Raw genomic sequence first — 21,283 nt, 5'->3', positions numbered from 1 at the left:
TGAAGTTGCAGATATTTTACGCGACGCCCCCTCAATTTGTTCCATTATACAAATAAATGATCCCTGCAAAATTTTAAGCCAATCCATGAATATTAACACGTGCCCCTAGGGCCCCCTTTTTTGAGTTTCGAAGAAAAAATTGCGGATTTTCTAATTTTTATGTAAAAATAATTCTAACATTTTATATTTAAAGTAATTTTGAACCACAATAGGTGCTGCTACTTCCAGACCGACCATTCTCTCACCTTCATTCTGTAAAATTTAACATGTTACAGAGGGTACATGTACAGCAATGGCCTTGGGTCAAGCGTACCGCTCTTCTACGCTAGTTCGAACTAAGCAGCAGGGGAACGATTCTTCCCACCAAGATGGACCCAAGAGATTCTATAGGCCATTAATGAATGACCTAGGCCATTAATGACAGCAACAAATTGCCTCCTCATGGCTTTGGGGGTGTTGATTTACGAATTTCCCTGTGTATGTAATAGGTGTGGCAAATAGAGTCGCAAGGTTTCAATGCTATAAATACAAGTAATTGCAATTATATTTTAATTTGCTGTTCTTTAGTTATAAACATACCTAAATGCTTATACAATTTTTATTTTTAAGCTATAAATTTCGAAAAATCCTCTATTAATCCTAACATAAAAATATACTGTATTTTCCATTGCTAAAATATAAGTTTTAAAAAAATATCCAGATCAGGACAATGTGGAAATCTATACTTTAAATTAATTTTCTTCTACTTCAGTACATAGTCCTTTATTATCATTAAATTCTTGCGATTCACAAGATTTAGAAACAGAAATGGATATCTATCCTAAACTGTTGAACTTTTGTTTTCTACAGCTGATCTATCTCAATGCAAAAACGCTTGACAACTATTGATATCTGCTCGCCTTTCATCACGGTTAGACAAATGCCATATTAGGGATAAAGATGTTGTTCATTTATTTACAGCCTATATAGATGCAGTAAATTTGAATCCAAATGACCTAGTGATCAATGGTACATTCCTTAAGAGAGCAAGAGAAAATCTTCGAGAGGTAAAATTAAATTTCATGAATTTAAATTTAGATTTTGTAGTTATTCACTGGGATACAAAGCTACATCCAGATGGAACTGAAAAAAGAACTCCAACAGGATTACCGTGATAGCTTCAGGTCCTAATATTGAACAGCTACATGGAATTCCTTACATATTTCTTCAGTTGCTTATGATATCTTATTATGATAGCTCTTTATTACTAACTGTTCTAGCTGTAGTGTTTGATACAACGACTTGCAATACCAATGAATTGTGCATGCAATTTTTTAGAGCAAAAACTGAACGGTGATATATTACATTAGGATTGCCATCATCATGCACTTGAAATCGTACTGCAGAGTGTCTCCTTGAAGAAGTTTTTGCCTTTCTTAGTTTTAGATCAGATATTTAATTATTTAAGCGCATCAAAATTTTGTGGAAAGATCTCCATCATTCAGAACTTATAACATTTCAATCAAGTACACATACCACTCAAATTCTAAAAGACGAAGTTGATGACCTATTATTTATTGTTCGTAAAAAGCGGAATTGAGAAAGATTACAGATAATTCTCATAACTTGTAATAATATTTCCTAGTGAATTTCCTCCTACAGGGATATGTTTTCGGCAACCTGGAGCTTATCCCTGAGCCACATAGGTGGCAAAAGGAATTTTTGTTTGAAAATTTTTACATTTAGGAAACAATTTAAATTGACCTTACATGAAAAAAAAGCCCTTCAAAGCTGTTTTACAATTAAATACTGTATGAAGATATGGTTTTTCGCAGCAACCCAATCGAGGCTCCTTTGAATAATATAATATATCTGAAAAACTAGCAGCGTACAAAATGACGACAAACATGCAGCAGAAGCAGTGATTGGAAAATTTATAAATCACTTATGGTATTTAGGGGATAAACTAGTAGCTTTGTTCGTATTGGATGAAGGAATTAACTTTGAAGATAGGAAAACACTCCAAAAAATGCTTGTGATAAGGAAGGCGTATCTGATGACTGTTTAACAAATTTCAGATAACTGTAGATGATTTAAAATACTTTCTTGGTAAAGATCTTCCTCTTCATAGAATCAGTTACGAGTCAATAAAATTGTTTGATAAGTTACAAATACTAAAAAAAATTTTCTATTTGATCCTGATTCACAGCAAAATGAAGGAAACTCTTTAAATGGAAGAAAGATCGTTAAAATACTGAAAATTGAGAATGATACAACTGAAAGAGGAGCACAATTAATCGAAGAATTTCCCAACTAATTTACCGAATATGAGTCACAAAAACAATTTATTTTACAGACCGTCCAAGACTATCGGAAAAAAATACACACTATCGAGATACATTGAGAAAAGCGTACGATTAAGGAAAGTTTCTAAAGCATTATTTCATTCTTATTCAACGTAAAATCTTTAGATGATATAAAGTAATTAAAAGTATTAATTTAAATGCTACCTCACTGTAAGAATATTTTGCAAACCTAGGAGAAACGATGCATTGGGTCTGAAGTAAAAACTGGAAGATTTGAGGGGAAAATTATCAAAAGTGTTAAAGTTCAACGGCCTAGGGGCACGTGTTATTATTGACCGATCGAGTTCAAATTTTGTACATGTTACTTTTTATTATAGTGTCACAAAACTAGGGGGCGTCACTTGTTGAATTCCGAAATTTTTTTTTTCCCATATAAATAAGGACCACCCTAATATGTATGAATGCATGGATATGCATCTATGTATTTATGAGTATTACAGTATGTTCTACTGTAATGTACGGTGTTGAGTGTTGATTATCCAAGCAGCAAAAATATCTAGTTATCTGAACTTTCTTTTTCTCTTTGTCTTTGATTTAGCAAGTGAAATTGAAAAAATTTCTCCTAACCGTGTACAGATTTAGAGTGGAAGTAGTAGCGGGAAAATATGGTTGTGAAATGAAAGGAGCTGCTAGAAATGATCAATAAAAATTGAAAAGATTTTTAGAAACTAAAAGTATATTGTCACCTCAGAACAACAGTAAGATATCTTACTGTTGTTTCTGGGATTAGATGTCTTACGGTTGCACTGAGGCGATGATATGCTCTAACAACTGCCAGTTTTAGACTGGCAGCTGTTAGAAGATAAATTATCTTATTGTTACGGCAAGTGCTGTTTAACAGTAAGATATATTACTGCTAAAGGAAAATTATGCACTCACAATATTTTTGCAAAAAAATAAAGAAAGAAAGAAAGGAAAAGAAGAAGAAAAGAAATATTGCCAGTCAGCGAGTTTTTTAACTCTTACCAGTCTAGAGATCAGAAAAGGTTTAAAAATTCTGTTCTAGAAGTTATTTTCAAGAGACTTGTCAGGAGCTGAAACTCAATGTTTTACGTAGAGGGGTGACTTCTTACTGGTTTTATGTTTGAAAAGGGAGTCACAATTTTTTAGAGGGAGGAAAAACATTATACTATATTTTAGCGAATAAATACCTTTGTGCTTGAAATTTAAATGAATGAATAACCAATGTTTTGATGCACAAAAATTGCAAATTACTGCAGACACGTGTTTTGGTTTCAAGGAACACCTTTTTAAATGCATAGGAGAGTGAGTTTTTGGATGAAAAGTCATGCATCAAAATGTTGGTTATTAATTCATTTAATTATTATATTTTGTTGATTTATCTTCTGTGTAATCCTGCATTGTAAAAATTTGTGTTTGACATTTTGTAGTTTTTACATATCTTTTCCAAAATATTATTAGTACATTTTCATGAGAGATTTAAGATTCTTTGTTGGGCAGAAAGCTCTTGCTTCTATTATTTTTAAAGAGAAAATCTGTGAGAAATATTGGTGACAATCTCTTATCATCTGGCCGTAAATTTTAGCTTTTGCTTCTAAATTGCTTTTAAATTATTATGATTTGGAATGCTATTGTTTTTGCTTGTTTTACTTTTGGAGAAACATGTATGATTGCTTCCATAGTAAAGTCCTGATTTGTGTAGAATATTCTGAAAACAAACTGCTCTTCCACTTTATTTCATTTTCAACTGTATTTCATCATTTTAAAAAATGGAGCTTATAACAGTTGGAATTCACTAAAATATAATTTGAATAATTTGAAAGAATGAATTTCATATAATTTTAAAATTTAGTAATAGCTTTCTTTGGTAAAATAGGTATATTTTGTGTTTTCAGTTAATTGTTTTAATTGTAATAAAGTGCATTTGAAATAGTTTACATTTTGGTCTCTGCACAAACTGAGAGGGAGATTTTTAGCTGGTGTCAAAAAATCACAAATTAATATCTGGGAAAGTAAGCTCACTTAGTTCTTGACTAACTCATTTTCATCATGTTTGCAGCTGATTTGACGTGTATTTTGTGGTATTAAACATATATTTATGCTTTAGGTGAGAAAACTTATGATGACACATATTTTCATGGAAGGGTTGAAAGATTTATCATTGATGATCATAATGTTCCATCAATCAAGTATGTCAAGACATATATTTAATTCAATAATTTCTGCTTTAAAAGTATGCAATTCTAATTTTAAGATATTGTTTTTTTAAGTGATATGGTTCAATTTGTGAAAAATGTTCGTGAATGGCTTGACCAAGATAAGCAGAATGTAATTGCTGTTCATTGTAAAGGTGGAAAAGGAAGAACTGGAACAATGATATGTGTTTGGCTTGTTGAAGCTGGTTTATTTGGGAGTGCTGAAGTAAGATACTTTATTTTCCTTTGTTTGTTTTTAAATGAAAGCCATACATTTTATATTTTCTTCATTTTATTTACTTTGTTTGTGTTTTGTGTAGTCATATTCAAGAAATAGTTCAAGTGCTTCATCTCTTATCCTTATAATTGGCTAGATGGTTGTTAAATATTTCTTGTAAAGAAAAAAAGGTTTGCGTGTTCTGCAATGAATAATAAAATACTTCTTTGCTAATTAGTCTGATGTTAGTTTAAAACTTAGCTGTTCATCGCATGACAGTGAAACTGTTGAGTATGTGCTTAGTGTTAGTAAATGTTTGAACATCTGCAGAAAGATTTGCACTACTGAAAGTTTGAATCTCATTGTGGAGAATTATGGAAAATAGGCGTCTCAAGAAAGGACTTTCAGCAAGGCAGTTTCCTGTTTGAAAAGCCCATAACTATTATCAATAAAATTTAGGGGCAGGGGGAAGCTTTGAAATAAAAGCTGAAAAGGTTTTGATTTCTTTATTTCTTTTCTACTTTATTATGAAGGCTACAAAATAAATTAAAGCTAGAGAAATTGAAATTTTGGCAAGATGCAGACAAAATAAATCTGAGCTAAATAAACTGATAAAATAACTTTAAATTTACATTTTGTTGTGTCTAAAATGCAATTAAAATGTTTTCTTTTTATTTGTATGTATAGAAAAAAAAAGAATTACCTCACATGTTATGTACTTCTGTAATTTCTTAGTATTTATGTAAGAAAATGCACCAGATAATATAAATATCATCAATTACTACTTTTAGCTTAATTATTTTATTATAAAGGTATTGTTTTTTTCTCTTTCAGGTAAACAATTTTAGTTTTCTTTTATTTTTTAAACTTGATTTTAACCTTTTTTCTTTTATGTTTTTTAACATAATTTTTCTTATTAGGAATAAGTTGTTACTTTCCTGGATTATAGTATGTTTGTCTGTTTATCTTTTTTATTATTGTGGGCTTAAAAAATTTTAAGTTTGGAGTAATATAAAAATATATATGTATTTTAGAGATAAATGAAATAAGCTGTAAAAACTTCTACTCTCATATTTGTAATAATTGTCCTTAAATTATTAAAAATATTAATAAAATGTATAAATTAAAAGATATATTTCATAAAAAATTTTTCTTTGAATATCAAGGGAAAAAATGAAAAAAGGGGGTAAATTTATAGCTAAGCTCCTTGACACTTCAAATGATTTCTAATATTTAAAATCAATTATTCACAACAGTAAAATATAATTAATTGAAGTAAAAGGGGAAGAAAGCAGCTATTTGATGATTTAATCCAGAAAAATGGCTATTTATTATTTAAGCACAATTTGAGTTTCAAAAATGCATGTGATACATGTAACATAGTGCAAAGTTCTTGTATCTTAAAATCTATGATGTTTTATTAAATTGCAAATATTGTTTACTAGTGAATACAAGAAGGAAATAGTATTCCATTCACACAGAAGCAGAATTAGTGAAATAACAATGTTCTTAAAAAAGCGAGCAGGGAGAAAACACTGGACAAGAAAGGTTTTGAAACTGTCATAAGTTATACCAAATAAAGTGAGAGTAAGGCAATTTTTAGATTAGTGTTACCAGCTTAATGTTATCAAAATTGGTCTATAATTGTGTTTTAAAGAGTTTAATTTCAAAGAGTTTGTGGGAATTGGCCTGAATCTCTCTTTCCCCTTATATCACCAACGAGCATCTAAAACTACGTTTTTGCAACTATAATTTTAAAAAGTATTCCCTCAACTGCCACTCTCCTTAGCATATCAGATGATAATCAACAATTTCATTTTAAATGATTCGATTTCAAAAAAGGACCTAGTGAACCCCTTAAACCTCTCCCCCCTCCCTTTACATTACCAAAAATTGCCAAAAATGCATTTTTTAAACTACAAATTAAGAAAATTTGCGGGGTTGGGCCCTTGAATCTCTCTTCCTCTTAACATCATCAAAAATCATCTAAAACTGCATTTTTAGAGCTACAATTTCAAAAAAAAAAAATTTGTTGGCGAGCTTCCGAACTGCCCTAAGCCAATGCTAAGGCTGAAATACACCACCAGCTCAGTTATTCCATCCGAGGACTGCAGTTTCCTGCTTTTTAGCACTCTTCAGCCCGTAATAGGAAGTAACTGAGCTGGAGACAGAAAACTTCTTAAAGGAGCAAAGAGAGCCAAAATAACTTGTAGCTAATGTAGAATTAGCCTGCCAGATGAGTGACTGCAGCAATGGTGCAGTTCAAGGTAGAGATTGAAGGCAAAGCTAGGTATTTTGCAGTAAGTTACTGCCCTAAGTCAGGGCTAAGGCAGCCCTAGTTTGGCAAAAACAGGTTTGGGTGTACATAACTGTCAGACTACATAGTACAGCGAATATTTTATTATGTAAAGATTTTTCTCATTATACATTGCTTTTTTAACCCCTTGCCTGTGTTGCACAAATAAAATTCAGACAACGACTACATGCAGTTTCTGTGATGCTTGAATTATGTTTGGACCGGAGAAAAATTAACGTTTCTATTTTGTGAAGCCCAAGCTAAGTTTGTTTCCACTTTAGGATACTTAGTTCACTATTTTCCTAACAGATGGCATAGGTAATTTTAGTTTTTCACCCATTATGGCTTCAAAGAGTGCAATATGGGCTTGTGTATAGTACCGTGTTTCGAGATATATCGTACTGTAAAAGATTTGTAAAATCTATGTACTGAACATCATTTTGTTGTGTTTTTATATCATGTTACACTAGTTGTATTAAACTTAGCTTAAACACTTTGCTTAATTTGCTCTAATTGAATAAGATGTGCATATAATCAATTACTTTCTTATGTGTGTATAAAAAGTTTAAATATAGTAGGTATTAAAGTAAGAAATAACGTCATAGAAAGCACAAATTGCAGATTACTGCAATTTCTGCTTTCCGGCATTGTTATTTCTTACTTTACTTTTCAGGACAAAGGTATTTATTTATCTTATCATAGTAGGTATTGCATTTAAAATTTTATTTTTGTAATAAAAATCCATTATCTATCTTTTATAAAAATATAAGGAGCAAAATTAAACAGTTAAAAAAATCCCCATTTTTGGTTCATTTTTCTGAAATATATGTTGCAGTTACGTGATTAGCATATACAGCCTATATGCTAATCACATGCATCTGCGACTGCAAGCTATATACAAAGTATTATGATGTTTTTAAAAATTGTTTTAAACTTCAGTTTTTGAGAAAATATTTTATCTTTTTATTTCCTGTAAGTATTATATAACAAATTGTTGACCACCTATTTAGTAACAAAAAATCTAAAAAAACAACAACAAATAAATGAATATAGTGTACAATGAATAATGATGATAAACTTTCTAATTGATTGCAGAAAAATAATAATTGTGAGTATTTATGCATTTTTTAACACTAAAATAGCATACACTAATATTAATATTACAGAGAGGATATGGGAACTATTTATATGTTATCCTAGATGTTGTGTTCAGAAGTGCCCAATCATTCACCTTAGAACTAACTTGTAAAAATGAAGAATTCTTAATTTCATGCAAAATTTTTAACATTGTCATAAATTTACTTGACTGCTTATAAGAACATTCAAACAGGTTATAATGGTTTGCAATAATTAAGCTTAGCTTATTAAAAGGTTTAAAATATGTTTCCACATGAAGAAGATAGTGATAAAGTTATGTACGACACTTGCTGAAACAAAGAACTTGTCACTACAAACACTTAAACTGGCTCATGGCTCTAAAAGTTTTACTAAGAGATAGAACTGGTACTGCCATTACTTGAGAAATGTTCAAGAATTTTTGCTTAAAGTTATCTTAGTAAAACATACCATGTTCACATGTGCCCTTTTCAAGTCCCCCTTCTCTTATTTTCATTTCTTAACATGTTGTATTAAATGCGTAAAAAATGTATAATAAGCATGTTAAACTAGTATTACTAGTTAAACTAGTATTTAATAGACTTTTTCTTCTGTCAGGCAAGTTTAGATTACTTTGGTAACAGGCGTACTGATCTTTCGAAAAGCAGTAAATTTCAAGGTGTAGAAACACCAAGCCAGGTAAGCAAATTTTCTGATTTTCATAAGTGCATGTATTAAGTGTATTCAAATAATTATTGTACGTGTTGAATAAAAATCCGAGATTAATAATTAACATCTTTTGATATCCTTATGCTCTAGAATCGTTATGTAGGATATTTTCAACTTATAAAAGAAAAATATAATGGTATGCCTCCTAAAGAAGTTAATTTACTGCTCAGAGAACTAAAGATTACTGCTTTAGCAGGTAACTTCCTTCGATACTCTGAATTGTTGGTGTGTATGGTGTGTCTATATAAGTTATTTTCTCAATTTTTAACTTTTGCGTCTTTTCATTTAAATATTTATTTTCATTATTTAATGTAACAACATATTTTACTTAAATTACTCACAACAAATGTTAAAAATGTGTATCAGCCATATTTTGTGTTTAAATTTTCTTTTTCGAAGAATGAACTTTAGGTGAAAAGTCTTTTTTTGTGTCTTCTCTTCTCAACACACATTTGTCAACTCTTTGTCAATTGTACGATATTATGAAAGTATCATAAAAATAAATATATATGCATTATGATTTTGTATAACAGTGTACTTAAACTTTTCATATCAATATTCATCAAATTATGCTTTTTTTGTGCACATCATTTTTAATGTGTCCCTAGGTTTTGTGTAAATACTGCCACAAGTAGAAAAAAGGGTAATAAAGTGCTATACTGCGCAGGAAGATAAAGCGTAGTTCCTGCATTTTTTTTTTTTTTTTTTTTGTCTTTGCATCTAAGGATCAAGTAAATACACTGAACACAGCACATGCAAGGTATATGAATTGTTCATATTGAGTAAAAAGTATAAGTTGGTGGGATTATGTCCTTCCCACTAGCAAAAGTAAAAACTTGGCAGACCGCTTTTGCAAGATCAAAGTATCATACTTGACTCCTAGACAGAAGATTATGAATCCAAAAACTTTATCCCACGCAGTGGTGAATGTTTTCCGTCGTTTGAGGAACTTCAATGTTTTCAAAAAAAATGTTTAACGAAGTCAGATAGAACAAAATAAAAACAATGTATAAACAGGGAATGAGTTTAATCTACGAAAACGAAAACTTGCTTTTTTTAAGATTGCATTTTGCTATCATATTTGAGAGAAAACTGATATTTATTGTCTAATGAGGTAAAATTATTCTTAAATAAAGGGAAATAATTTCTCATTTTATTTGGAAAAATCAGCATAATTCTATCTTTCATGTGTTAGTAATATTTTCTATTTTTGAACTCTTTTTGTAAAGTTAAAAGTGCTGTATTCAATTATTTAACTTAAAAACTAAATTTCGGACACCTCATTTCTGTTTGAAAAATTTACGTCTTGAGAATTTTTGTAACTCTCACTCCTGATCCTACTGGTCAACCTGAGCAAAAATATCAAAATAATACAAATATGAACAAATACATAGATTTTATTGTGATTTTTTTTTTTTGTTTGTTTGTTTTTGAAAGCATGTCCTAAAATTTTAATTTTGTGGCTTCTAGCTCTGTAATGAATCTTCCATCAAAACTTCCATCAAAATTCATATTCAGGACCACAAAGAAATCTTTTGTTTTACTAAAACAGTTGTTAGAAAGCAATATCTATTTTCTATTTTTATTTATTTATTTAAGAAACTGCTTTTAGTTACATTTTTATCTCTTTTTACTCACCTTCTTAAAATTTGTCTCCTTTCTTACCTTTTTCAGACCTTCTGCACTCCTTGGCCTAAACATGTGTTGCTTGCAAATTATTTTTAAAATAATTTTACAACTTGAAATTTTTTTCAAACATGGACACTTGAAAATATTTTCAGTAAGTTACCGCCCTGTAACCAGGGTTAAGGCAGAAATACATGAAATACACCGCTAGCTCAGTCATTTCATCCAAGGACAGTCCTCAGATGAAATTACTGAGCTGGCGGTGTATTTCATGTACTTGAAAATATTGTTAAAAAAATCATTTTCATGATTTTTTAAATGCTTAAGACTCCCATGTGTGTCCCTTCTTGATACAAATGTTCAAATTTTTGAACTTCTCACCTCTCTTTCCCCTCGGAAAAATGCTAACAGCTATAATGCTCCCTTCCTCTCAAAATAAAAATAATAGCTATGAAACTAAAAACAAAACTGAAAAAGAGAGGGGGGGGGTTATTGGGCAAAACAGGTCATATTTGGATTTAGGGGTTTATTTTGCATCAGAATCTGTAAGAATGGTGTCAGAAGCATTTAAATGTTTTTTTTTTCTGCAGTGTTTTTATAAGTGTTTGATTCAATTAGCATTTTTTATATTCTTCTTCATAATTATAGTATTGTTGCTTTAAAGCAATAGTATCTAGTCCCAGGAATAACAGTAGGATATCTTACTGTTGCTTTGAGGCAAAGATATGAAGTTTTTGCTTTACCAATTGTACAGTATCAAGCTCTTAATCATGGTATGCTTTAAAAGTTGCCATAATATTGTTTCGTTTCCACCTCTTGTGTAAAGATAACAAGAGAATACATGGTCTTTTAGAGACGTTTAATGTGATCAATATTTACAGCTATTTTACAAGTTACAAATTATTTAATGTTACAAAGATATTCTGAACTACGAGAGCCCATAGTCCGGGGCTCACAGCTCTCTCTGCTCTCCGAGTGGCTCCTCTTTTGACCTATTTATTTTCTCTTATATACGGGGATTCGTTTGGCACAGACATCATATCACACCAAATGGAGAAAGTTTATGTGCACAACAAATGTCCAGCTCCGGATAAAATTCAGCTATTTTGAAGATCTCATTTCGAATATTTCTCAGAAAAGGGGAGCAAAAGCCGTATTTACGTGTGGTCTTATATTTATCCAGCTCCCATTCTGGTGACAGATATAAAACACCAGCATAACATGTTTTTCTCACGATGAGTGTGGTCTGGGAAAGAATTTCTAGAGCGACCCCACACACTGAATCGAAATAGCAAACAACTGGAGGAATCGCATCGGTATAATATTACTGGTTTTACCCAATTTTGCATATCAGTAAAATGTATTTTGGTATTATCAAAATCCATATGTTACAATACACTTACAAATAAACTGAAAGTAATTCATTTTTTTTAATTAACTATAGTTTATTAGTCTTACTTCTCATAATATAATTTTTTCAACAAATATTTTTAGAGCTTTTTTTAATCAATCTTTCTGCTAAGGAGCTCATCTCCAAAACATTCTTAAAATTAAATTAATTTTTTTGGCTAGTCTGAGTTTCCAAATGCAAAGAGTTGTGATGATGTGTTTTGTTTATCTTCTCCTTATGTGTAATTTATAAATTCAGGCATTGGGAAAGGAGATGGCTCAGATTTCTCATGTGAAGTTTTTATTGGACGCTCTAAGGTGTTTGAATGTGACTTTGGTTCTAACAAAAATTGCCAAGTAAGTTCCTCAATCTAGTTTATTTCTGTTTGTGCATCTGACTGCAAATACAAATAAAGCTATCTAAGTAATCACCCCTGTGGCAGAAACGCCGCGACACGGCGACATTGTCGCGGACAACGAAACTTAATTGCGGACAGTTTTGTCCGCAAAAAAGAATTAAAAAAGTGTTGTCTGCAAAAAAAAAAGGTCCGCAACTCTCGGACATTTATTTGCACAAACTGCTACTGCTGCGCAAGAAGGGAGGGAAGGATTTAAGTCATGTCATGACGCACACACACGTGAGTGTTCGCTGCACGTATAAATCAAAGCAAAATGGATCTTTTTCAAATTGCTATTGAAAAGCAAATCTGAATTCAAAGTTACGCTTATTTCAGTTTAAAAAAAGCACACTTCTGTGATGCAAGCGATAAGTAACTTATAGTGCTAAACATTGTGAATAATTTTGCTTGTTTGTTTTATCATATCGTTAGCAGTACTTTAATCAACACTTTTATTTACTGATTTTATACTTTTAATGCCTTCATTTTGAAAAATGCAATCTGTTTGCATCCAATATGAGAATCGAATTTTTACTTTTTTATTTCAATCTAACTTCGTTTTATATGAAGGCAAATAAATGAAAAATTTATTAAAATCATCTTTTGAAGATTTTAAAACAAAATTCCGTTTTTGTTTGAGTCAAAGATTTAAATGCTGAAAACAGATGGTTTAATTTTAGTTTTGCTTCGGCTGTGTCGACAGATTTTTATGATATGTTTATCATAGGCCTCTAAAATGCAACTTCTAACTAATTTTTAAAAAATAATTTTTTTATGATTCGTTTTTATCACTTTGGAGCCCTCACTTTGAGAATTGCGATCTCTTTGCATCCGCTATATAATCAGATTTTTCGAATTATTGATGTTTAGTACGTTTTAAGAGGTAATCAAATAAAACCTCCTTTTATTTTTATTAAAACCACAAAATTTAGTTAAATGAAATTCTGAGATTTTTAAGAGTTTCAAAGAGTTAAATTCAGTTAACATTTTTGCATGCCCACCAAGGACAGGGGAACGGGGGGTCATCAGATTGCACCATTGAAACATTTTAGTGAGGGGGGGGGGCTAAATTAAGAAAGATTTTGGTCTCAGTGTGGAGTGGGGGTTCTCGCTGTTGAGAGGGGGATGCTTCATAGAATTTCGGGAGGTGTACCATAGTCTTTGGGAGAGAGGGGGGGAGGTCACCTCCTGCCAGGTTTCAAATAAAATTATTTTAAAAAGCCTCATTTATTTATTTATTTAAATTGAAACATAGCGCAAATTTTGCAGATAGATTATGAAGTTCTAAAAACTTGTCGCAGACAGCTACGAAGCTTTTTGCTACTGGGGTAATCACTATATTACTCTTATTATGTTCTGGTTTTTTAATGGCAGTTTTTATTCTAACTGTAGCCTTTGCTTTGGCAGCAGTTATTGATCCAACTATTTCTAAAACATTGGTTACTGTTTAAAAAGGAAATTAAAACTAAGCATATCTCTTGTAATGCATTGATAAAATACATAAGTTGCCCAGATGAATTCTTTATCTGTAGCGAGTCTTTCGTATCTGCTTAAGGTAATATTCGCAGACATTGTTGCAAGTACTTTAATTTGCGATATCGAAAAATTTGTTAAATATTTTTTGCTGCTCACATCACTAATACAAGCAATCATGTAGTAAGCTGAATTTTTTTTTAATGACCTAAAATGTTAAATAACAAATACAAAAGAGACGACCAGCAACAGGCTCTGGGCCCAGCTGGACTTGTCCTAGTCAATTTACAATCCCCAGTGATGATCAATGGCCCTCTTAAAACTATCTACTCCCTTGCTCATTACCACCTCTTCCGGTAAGCTGTTCCAAGGTTCCATTACCCTGTTATAATAATAATTTTTCCTAACATCCATGTTAGCCTGAGATTTAAATAGCTTAAAACAATGCCCCTTGTCCTGTTTTCAGTGCTAAACTTCAGCCCCGTAACATGTTTCATTTTAATAAATTTAAACAACTGAATCATGTCCCCTCGGTCTCTTCTTTGCTCAAGACTGTACATTTTTAGACTTCTAAGCCTGGAATCATAGTCTAAATGAGAAAGTCCATTTATTAGCCTTGTAGCCCGCCTTTAAACCCTTTCCAATACATTAATATCTTTCTTAAGATAAGGAGACCAAAACTGAACAGCATACTCCAAATGAGGTCTTACCAAACTTCTATATAAGGGCAGAAGAACTTCTTTAGATTTGTTTGAAATAGATCTATTGATAAACCCAAGCATCTTATTGACTTTGTTACTAGCTATACTGCACTGTGTTGGCTGAACTTTAAATCCTGACTTATTAAGACGCCCAGATCAGTACCTTTTTCTGCCTGACTAATGACTGAACCTTGCAAATATTAACTTGTACACTTATTTCCATTCCCTAAATGTAGCACTTAACATTTCCCAACATTAACAGCCATACCCCATTTATCAGCCTACTCTGTAATATGATCTAGATCCTCTTGTAGCTGATTTGCTTGTTCTTCATTTTCTACACTCCCCATGACTTTGACATCATCAGCAAAACAATTCATGTTCCCAGAACTATTTTTATAAATATTGTTCATAAAAACAATGAACAAACAGGCCCTAACACTGATCCTTGAGGAACCCCGCATAAAACCTCACTCCAATTAGAATAATTTCCCCTTACAACTACCCTTTGTTTCCTTCCGGTCAGCCAGTTTTTTACTCAAATGAAAGTTTTCCCTCCTGTTCCTATATCAGCTAATTTGCTAAGTAGAGCAACATGTGGGACCTTATCGAAAGCTTTAGAAATATAACTCATCAACACTAAATAAATTATTGGTTTTGGTTTAAAAATTTGCAAATTCAGAAATTATGTTAATCAAAATATTATAATTTCATTGTTTTATTTCAATTTAGCTATGTGGGGAAGTAACATCTATTCGAACATAAAATACTTACTTTTGAAAGGCATAGACGGTAGTCATTTGAATAGTCATAAATTTAAAACTTTCTGCATATAAATCAAGGGAATTTTAGAGAAAACCTCATGCAAATCAAATTTTTGATACATATTGTGTAATTTGTGTGTGCTTTTTACTTGTAATATGCACAAGCATGATACTGATTGCAGATCCTAATTCCTCATTTATCCAGCCAGACAGTCTCTGGTTTAAAACAGGAATTCAAATGTGCCTGAGATTAATGTATGTAATTTCTGAGTTTTTGCTGTTATGTATGATGTTTAAGCATTAAAAAAGATACAATAAACTATACTGCCATGGGCAAGTAAACAACAGTATCTGCAGAACTGTATTTCCAAGATAGTTGAAGAAACTGGCTTTGAATTCAATACGAACAATAGGAAAACGTTGGAATTAATGATTTTGCACTTTTTTCCAATGCGAAAACCTAATAAGCAAGTTTGTACCATAAAGCTAACATACAATAGATGACAAAATGCAAAACCATGAAAAATTTGCAGTTACTGTCCACGGCAGTATAGTTGAAAAAGTTTTTCCAAATGTATTTAATAGAACTCTTGAAGTTTTGAAACATTATGGTTGTCAACTGTATCATATTGTACATGATATCAGTGCCGCATCTAGGAGGGAGCAAGCCAAGGCCCTTGCCTCAGGCAGCAACTTTTGAGAGCCGATAAATTTACTTTATTTCTGTGTTTTTTTTTCGTTGAAACTATAGATAATACATGTGACAACGCAAAAGAATAATTTTTCTCTACTTTTCAAATATTTCTGCAGCAAGCTTGGTAACATCTCTTCCAACAGATATTTCGAAATTTTGTCCAGTTCCTTGACTGTCCTATCATCCAGACTCCATATCTCTCTGTTTGCTTAATAATTTAACATAATGGAAGTATGATATCAAAATTCTGCAAATGAATATCAAGACAAATAACAGTTCATAGAAGGATGAAAGGTAGTTCTTGGGTACCCTACAGTGGACCGTCTTGTATTTTTTGTTTGATTATAACAGGCTGAACATTTGGTGCCACTAAGAAATGTTGATGGACCTGCAACTTAAAGTGAATTCTGAACCATTAAAAGATGATTGGAAGAAGTGTTAAATTTATCAATAACACCCATGCTCTGGTTGAGATTGCATTATATCTGCTCACCTGAAAAATTGAGAAACTCATGGAAAGTCATGAATTTTGACCGCAGTCAAAAATGGTTTTTCGGCAGAAAATGCTCAAAAATAATGGAAACAGGCAATTTGTCATGGATTTTAGGTTTTAGAGCATACACACTTTGTGAATTTTACAGATTAGGTATAAAATTTATGCATCTTAGCCGTTTCTTTTGCTTTCATGCACCAGTCCCGAGTTTTTACGCATTTCCAAATCAGAATGCATTCACTTTTATAAAACTTGCTCATATTACCTATGTTATTCTACTGCTTGAACATTAATAATTGTCTTTAGCATTATTTAAACCTTTTAATGTCTTATTGTGTAATTTAAGACTTGTACCCTTCTAATTTTACCATGCTTTTTCGAAAATTTTAATTCATTTACATCCAAGCTAAGTTTCACTATTGTCTTAAACTAATGTCAACTTTAGAAAGTAAAAGTGATTTAAAGAAGGACGTTTGAGACGGTGTTAAAATGTGGGAATTTTTTCAGTTTTTGTAGCGCATCCTAAAATTTTGGTTATTGTATCGGGTAAGTTAATTATTTAGTAAGTTAATTTAAAGCTTTATTTTAAATTTTTTTGCAGATTTTAAAGAAAACTACTAGATTTAAACGAGCTAAATGTTGGATTCTAAATTTATTTTTAAAATAAAACATTTATTTTTTTAAAAATGTTATGGTTAAAAAAATAACAATAGAATCAAAAAATCAAACAAGTTTAATGGTTTGCTACTCACCAGTAGTTTTACGTCTTTTTAGATTAAAAAAGTGGGATCAGATTTTTTAAAATCAAAATAAAGAAGTTTAAAGGAAAGATTTTACATATCAGAGAAAATGCAAAATACAAGTTTTGTTTGGTTTGCTTACCAACTTTCATTGCGTTACTAAAGGAAACAACTGTTTCTTTTTAAATGCTGTTCCTAAGACTGAGTATGTAAATGTTGAAAATTACGTGACAACATTTTCATGTTCTATATTTGCCACAATAACATCACTAATACTGTTTTCATGGCTGCATATTTTCTGTGGTTTATTTTCTGTTGTGCAAGGGTGGTTGTCTTTTTTTTATTAATTTTTTTTTATGGTAATCTTTAAATCCTGGAGTCAGATCTGTTTTTGCCATTTAATCTGTTGGTAGTAATATATGTTGATACTTAGGCAGGGGTGCCCACAGGGGGGGGGGGGTTATGGCCCAAGTTGCACCATCAAAATTTTTGGGAGTTTTTTTTTTGTAAATGAAATTTTTGGAGGAAACAAAACTATGTAAATTTATTCAATAAGAAATAGTAAGATGCAAGAATAATACTTTTTTGACGCACTTCTTTGAAAATTTAGTAGCATTGAAAAAGAAATTTTTCAATGAAGACAGGATGGCGTCAAATAATCTGTTGCAAAAAATGGTCAGAAGATTTAATTTCATTTTAATTTATCATGAATTTTTCTGGAAGTAATACAGATCTGTACGATGAACACGTTTGACAGTGATGAATAGAGGGGGTCAAAAATAGATAATGTAAAATCTTTAAAAAAAATAATTAAAAAAAATATGTATATATATATATATATATATATATAATTAAGCAAACAAAATTTCAAATATTAAACAAATTATATAAAAATAATGATGATAAAAAGGAAAATTGCAAAAAGCTATTAAATAGGAAAAGATAAAGTATGAATCCAGAGCTCATCAGCCGTGGAGAATTCATTAATTATGGTCAAAAGACCAAATATTTAACTAAGAACTAAAAGAGAATGTTTAAGCTCCAGTACATGCAATATAGAGTAACATTGGGCAAATGCACCACTTTCTAAACTATAAACAATAAACAAGAGCTCAAACCTAAAACTAAAAGCAGGGGGTTTCGCCTCGACTAATTAGGAAAACAAGTTCCGATAATTAGCCATCCGTGGATGCCTAACATTATCAAACATCGTCAAACACAGCGTTTTTAGAACTACAACTTCAAAAAAGTTTTGCACCCCCCCCCCCCCCTCACTAACATTACCAAACATTGTCTAAAACTTTTTGGTTTTTCAATTTCGAAAAGTTGCCGCGAGAAGGACACGAAAACTTTTCTCTCTCTAACATTATTAAAGATGGCCTAAAACTGCATTTTTAGAACTACAATTTTGAAAAAATTCAAGGTCAGGGCCACTGAACTCTATTTTCCAGACATAATAAGAGCAATCTACAATTGCATTTCTATTGCTTCAATTTCGCAAAATTTACGCGGGAGAGCCACCAAGCCTCTCCTCACCCTAAACATTATCGAAGATCGTTTGAAACTACAATTTCAAAAATTTTCCGGGGGCAAAAACCCCAAAAAACTTTTGTTTCAGAGTTTATATAAAACTTATTGACAGGGTTCTTATCGCTTAGATCTAGTAATGGCTCTCTCCCAAAGCAAAAGCTGAACCCAATCTATCTCTTTATTTTAAAACTAGCTGCATTGCCCGGCTTTGCACGGTCTACCTCGAAAATTAAACATGTCAAGTGACGCATGTTCAACAATCAGGCTTCAATTAGAGGGGGAAAAACTAAAATTTCCCGTCCAAACAAATCATTCTTAAAGAAAGAAAACGTCAAATCAAATATTTCCTAACAAATTAAACGCAACTTTCCTGGTTATCTTCTGCTGGCCGTACAAAAAAAAAAGGAATGAAGGTAAATCGCCAAATAATAATCAAAAGGAGAAATTTAACCTCAAAACAAAAACAAAATTTTATTTTGTTGCAGTTGAGAAAAAAAAAGTGGCAACCTTCTGAAACTTTATTCGCCCTAATTTAAAATGAGATTGCGCAAGCGATAATTTTCCCCGATACAAAATTTCAGTTCCATTAGGCTTAATAATGCTTTTGAATATTTTCCCAGTTAATTTACAGCTTTTTTTTTTTTTTTTTTTTTTGAAATTTGGAGGAAGTAAATGTACTCTTAGGGTGTTTTTTGTGGACTTTCGAATGGGATCTGAATCAAAGAAATCGAATTATTTTTTCGGGTATAAAGAGCCATTTAATACTATTTTTGGGTCCTAAAATAAAAATTCCAACGTTTTGGGTTTTTTTGCCATTTGACCCCCCCCCCCCCCCACACCCCCCCCGCCCAAGTTCCTCCCTGCCAAATTTGGTCTAGATCCGATGTAAATTGTTGATGTGTATAAGGAACATACACACATATATACATATAAATATACACACATATACTTATATTCTTTGTTTTATTTATATAAATATATTAGGGGAAAAGGTAGGTTGAGCACTTGCTAAAACATATAACTTCCCTCTTAGTGTTTTGCTCTCGCGACGGCCCTGAGAAATTTAATGTTATCAATATCTTAACTGGGATTTTTACATAACTTAAAAATTTCACAGAGACAGGCAGCAAATAGAACGAATCTGGTAGCCGCAACACTCAAAAAAGTTCCGAGCAAACGGCAAAACTTCGCGAGAAACTAAATTTATTGATTGATTGTACTTGTATTTGCCGATTTAAACGTAAGCAGTTCGTTTTCGCATTTCTTGTAACTTTATATTCCGCAAGTAACTCTAATTCTTGTATTTCTTTCTGATATTGTTTTGATTAACTCGGAAAATTATGTGAATTTAACAAGGAAATTTGCGACTCTAAAAAGTGTTATGTTTAACCTGATTTAAAAACAAAGGAGTTTAGGAAAATTTTTGGGAAGGATTTTGCACCATTGAGCTTGGGGGGAATAGGTACCCCTGTACCTAGGTTGTGGAAGTGTTCCTGTAAGTAATGCAAGACTTTACTAATTTTATAAGGCCATCTTTGGCAAACACTGCTATTTATATTTGAAAGAAATATGAATGGAGTTTTTTCCAATTTTTTAATCATAATGAGTTAAGCTTACTATCTTCTGCATAAAGGTGCATCCAATAATGTCTGCTTGCTTAAGTATTTCACATTGAATTTTTCTGTGAGTATAGTGACAAAGGTTGCACTTGATATGGCTCTCCTCAAAGTAACCAATTATATTTGTTTACATATTATTTAAAAGCCAGAAGTTGAGATGCATCTTTTTAAAGCCATTTTTAATTTACAGTCGAGTCCTGACTTACGCGAGGGATGCGTTCCAAGACTCCTCGCGTAAGTTGAAATTTCGCGTTGTGGAAAAATATATGCATACAAAATTTTTAAAGCATACCAAATAATTTTAGGCACTTATAAACACCCCTCAAACTGCTCTAAAGCATTCCTTAACCTTTATAGTTTCTTCCATAAAGAACTGAACTTTTACTGTATTTAAAAAATAAAAAACTGTTATTCAACATGAAATACTCAAGATGCACATAATGAATGACCGATTGGAATAAAAGATATAAAATAAAACAACACGTTATGCACTGCATGCAGTAAAATTTAAATGATGCACAAAATAGTACTGTACAGTAGATAAAGTAGCAATATTTACGAGTTAAAAAATGAGGATACTAGTGATGATTTATGCTCCAAGATCAGATCGTTATTCTTTTCTAATACATTTTTAAATACGCTTCACCTTTTATTTAAAACATTTCAATTTGTGGCTACATCTCCTTTACCTGATCTTTTTATTAATCCACAATGCAAGAGCGCGCATAGCTTCCATTTTCATAATTTTTACTTTGCTAGACTGCTCTGCAAGCTTCAATATTGAAACTAAGTTCTAAACTTTTATGTACATCTTTTTGTTTTGACTTTTAAATTGTACATATGGAAGATTCACTCATACTTATTGTCACGCTACCCTTCGAGGTTTTGTAATTGTTCAAGCATATCAAGAATCTTAGCCTTTTTAAAAATTTTTATCATAAACTTTCTTTTTCTTCACATTTTCAAACTTTAGATGAAGGTGACACTAAGGTGCCATTATGGTTATTTGATGCACTAG

The 21,283-nt window shown here is 31.5% G+C and overlaps 1 protein-coding gene across 1 annotated transcript in view; it reads left to right on the top strand.

Moving 5' to 3' along the window:
- Positions 1 to 21,283, top strand: part of LOC129231494 (phosphatidylinositol 3,4,5-trisphosphate 3-phosphatase TPTE2-like) — a 94,215-nt gene that overhangs the window by 59,118 nt on the left and 13,814 nt on the right. The window contains 5 exon segments of the mRNA XM_054865823.1: positions 4,414 to 4,495; positions 4,577 to 4,727; positions 8,728 to 8,808; positions 8,929 to 9,034; positions 12,113 to 12,210. Of these exon segments, the coding sequence (XP_054721798.1) occupies positions 4,414 to 4,495; positions 4,577 to 4,727; positions 8,728 to 8,808; positions 8,929 to 9,034; positions 12,113 to 12,210 (518 nt within the window).

The sequence above is a fragment of the Uloborus diversus genome, chromosome 10 (genome assembly GCF_026930045.1).
Source record: "Uloborus diversus isolate 005 chromosome 10, Udiv.v.3.1, whole genome shotgun sequence".
NCBI classification, from domain to species: Eukaryota; Metazoa; Arthropoda; class Arachnida; order Araneae; family Uloboridae; genus Uloborus; species Uloborus diversus.
This window is presented reverse-complemented; position numbering and strand designations above follow the sequence as displayed.